Source organism: Chionomys nivalis, chromosome 6, assembly GCF_950005125.1.
Source record: "Chionomys nivalis chromosome 6, mChiNiv1.1, whole genome shotgun sequence".
NCBI lineage: Eukaryota > Metazoa > Chordata > Mammalia > Rodentia > Cricetidae > Chionomys > Chionomys nivalis.
In genome coordinates, this window is record NC_080091.1 from 47208084 (window position 1) to 47211839 (window position 3756).

The 3756-nt window shown below is 40.6% G+C and overlaps 1 protein-coding gene across 1 annotated transcript; it reads right to left on the reverse strand.

Moving 5' to 3' along the window:
- Positions 1–2999: 2999 nt before the first annotated feature.
- LOC130876409 (centrosomal protein 20-like) lies at positions 3000–3526 on the reverse strand. Its single transcript, XM_057772923.1, has one exon. It carries the CDS (start codon positions 3522–3524, stop codon positions 3000–3002), a length of 525 nt encoding a protein of 174 aa, XP_057628906.1. The 5' UTR covers positions 3525–3526.
- Between the last annotated feature and the right edge of the window lie 230 nt (positions 3527–3756).

The window sequence follows — 3756 nt, forward strand, 5'->3', positions numbered from 1 at the left end:
TTTGGGAGGGAAAAGGTCTTAGACTACCAGTCTGAAGAATGCTTCAGCAAAACTGATGATGTGTCCTTGGGCTTAAGGTTGGCAGACAGAAGGGTCTCATGTTTTCGAGAAATGTCTGCCAGTCTCAGACTTTACTTAGCTGGTAGTTGTTGATGGTGTTAATGTGGTGATGGATTTGAGAAAACAAAGCTAATGTCCTTAGTCAGTTTCACTTTATGCATGTGGGATATCTAAGGACAGTATTCTTGTGGCTACCACACCTTAATGTAAAGTCAGGAAATGGACATCAGGAAAGATTAAGAGCTATTCTCTGGGTTAAACCCACTGCATAGCAAGTATGGAATGTTAGATAGTTGACCTCTAACTCATAGGATATCTTTGCAGATACACTTTGGCTTTACTTGCACTTCTGAGCTCCCCTTTCCCTCTCTGGGCTGCATATAACTTGGGGTGTTTGATGGAGGAAGTAGGAGCAGCAAAGTTAGGTTGGCCACCCTCTTGACAGGATCAAGACAAGAGGCATAGGTATGGTATCTTTCACTAATGACAGACAGGAGGATATGAAGCTGGGAGGAAAGTTGAGAATTAGAACATACAGAAAACTCACACACACTCCTGAAAAGTAGAGATTTCTTAGCTGTTTTTTTAGGCTTTGTTTCTAGAACCATGACATTGTTTGGCAGAATCATAAAGTTATAAATATTTGTCTTTGTTTGAACAAATATTAGCTTTAGTTTGGAGGGGACCCCAGAGACAATCTCATATACCTAGAAAACAAAGGAAATGGGCTTTGGATTACTGTTAAAGTCATCCTGTGGAGGATGTTGAGACGTAGAAGTCTCAAGGTTCCTGACTGAGCCCCTGTCCCCTGTCTTTCCTAGAACTATCTTTTGGGCTGAATGCTCCAGTCTACAATACAAGAGATCATGAGAAACATTGATGTTGAATTTTTCTAGTGTATTTTGACAAAAGAAGACTTTTTTCTCTGCATTCTCTAAGCTAAATACCGAAGTGGAGTGTAAGTTAAAGTCAAATTCTTAGAAAAGAAAAGAATAAGGAGAACATTGAGGCATTTCACAAAGAAAAATGCCTGAATCCTCTATGAGGATACTCAGATTTGGAACCATCATAAGATTTCTCAGCCACCACATAGTAGACACCAGAGAATCAAAGGAAAATGGACTATCTTTTTGTGGGTCTACCAATTTGTACAATTAATAGTTACTAAACACCTTGTCTAGGGCAGGCATTGTGGCTGTGTTTAAAAGATTTTAGGATAAAACATTATGCAGTGGACTGCCTGATAGGTTAGACAATCAGTAAATGCATAAACATAATAAATATTAGATGATTGGAAATATTTTAAAGAAAAGTACATTGGGTCATGGGAGATTATTGAAGTCCTGTGATAATAAATTAAATATGATACAGTGAAAATTGGAAAGACACCCAAAAATATACCTAGTTAAAAACATGAGGACCAAAGAGCTGTCAAGAGGAGGGGGGCAGTGACAAAGGTCCAAAGCCTCCAGCAAAACTCTGTATGGGGAAAAAGTCTTCCCAGAGAGAAACTAGTGTAGGGGGTGATAGTAGGATATGAGGTTAGAGGAATAGGCAGGGCTAGCTTCTCAGCACCATTCTTGAGTCTTATATGAAGAATGTTTGGAAGCCATTAGAAGATTTTTAAGCAATCTGTTGGTGTGGGAGGTCCTTCTGTCTACATGTTGCTTTTATTGGTTAATGAATAAAGAAACAGCTTTGGACCTATAGCAAGGCAGAACTTAGGTAGGCAGAGAAAGCTAGGCTGAATGCTGGGAAAAAGAAGGGCAGAGTCAGAGAGATGCCATGGAGCTGCCACCAGAGTCAGACATGCTGAAACTTTGCCAGTAAGCCACTGCCATGTGATGATACACAGATTAATAGAAATGGGTTAAATTAATACATAAGAGCCAGTAAGAAACTAAAGCTAATGGGCCAAGCAGTAATTTAATTAATACAGTGTCTGTGTGATTTTTTGGGGGGGGAAGGAGAGGGTTTATTTCAGCATACAGTTCCATATCACAAGCTACCACTGAAGAAGTCAGGGTAGAACAGCACAGACACTTGCTCAACAAGGCCTGCTTGGCCTTTCTTATTGAACCCAGGACCAACCACCCACAATGGGCTGGACCCTCTCACATCAATCATTGATAAAATGTACTACAGGCTTGCCCATAAGCCAATCTGATGAAGGAAGATTTCTCAACTGAGAGTTCCTCTTCCCAAATGACTCTAACTTGTGTCAAGCTGAGACAAAACAAGCTGGGGCAGACAGTGATTCAGATATTTCTTAAATATCAAACTTTAAAAGAGTAAATTTTGGTTTTATGCCCTTTAAATATTTTTTCAAAAACATGAATGAGTTTTTCCACAGGTCTATATAATTCTAACTGAAGGAAGTTTAATGAACAGAGCATACAGACAAAGATCTGTACTTGTATTTTCTTTTTCTCAGTGTGAGGACTAAACTCAGGACCTTACACATGCGAGGCAAGTGCTTCCCTGGAAGCACATCCACAGCCCTTGGTGATGGCCTTTAAAAAAGGGAAAAGGGACAAAGAATAAAGAACAAAGTACCTTTCAGTTTTCTCAAACTTAAGAACTATAAAAAATATATGCTGGCCTGGCAGTGGTGGGGCACGCCTTTAATTCCAGCACTCAGCAGGCAGATCTCTGTGAGTTTGAGGCCAGCCTGGGCTATAGTGTGAGTTCTAGGACAGCCAAGGCTATTCCAAAAAAAAAAAAAAAAAAAAGTAAAAAAACAAAGCAAGAAACAATCCTAAAAACAATACATATTTTTCTCCAGTGGACTTTAGCATGGATTAGCTTTTCACAGATACAGTAAAATTTGAGACTGAGTGTTTGTAGAAGCTCAAACATTTACAAATAGTGGTGGTCTAATTAACGGTATTGGGAATAATAAGTTAACTTCACATACACAGCTGAGATCACAGAGTCATCTACTGACTGCTTGTGCAGCAGCATGCAGGCAGTTCTTCAGTCGCGGTGCTCAGGACCGTGTCCTTCCTCAGGTGGTCATCCTTTGGTTTTCTGCTGGGCTTCCAGCTGGGATGCCTGTTTGGAGGCTGGAGTGTCGACTCTGTCAGAAGCACATTCTGGATGCCATCTGGAGGACCACGCAAGAAATGGGCTAAAATTCCATATAACAGAGGAATTGAGTTATCCTTTGATTCTTCAAAGGCATTCAGTTCACGGATGAGAAACTGTCTGTCCAATGGAACTACAGGTTGACCAGATTCTGCTATGAGGACAGAGGCTGTGTACTTATATTTGTTGAATTCCAAATACTCTCTAATTAATTCATTAATTAGAAGGTTTTCATGAGACAATGATGATCGGGGTTCATGATCATCATCCAGAGCACTGAAAACTTCAACACGGATCCTTGCTTTTAAATGTCCTAACACTCCCCTTTTTTCCAAGGTGTCCTTTAAAACAGCTTTCAGTTCAGTAACACTCGCCATTTTTCAACTTCTACCAGCGTCATGCGTCTGCCGTGCTTATGCCCGGTGTGGCGGCGAGCTGTCTGTGTGATTATTTCAGGGCTAAGCTAGCTGGGTGGCTGGGAACCAACAAGCAGCCTCCTTACTACAATCTATGTCATGATTTTGTTTATACTAAATAAAACCATGGAGGCAGGAAGGCATATATGGAAGCAAGAGGACCTAACTGGTCTGTTACTAGCACTGGTTGGGG

Coding starts and splice junctions, on each gene's coding strand:
- LOC130876409 (XM_057772923.1), bottom strand. CDS start 3,524: ATGGCGAGTGTTACTGAACTGAAAGCTGTTTTAAAGGACACCTTGGAA.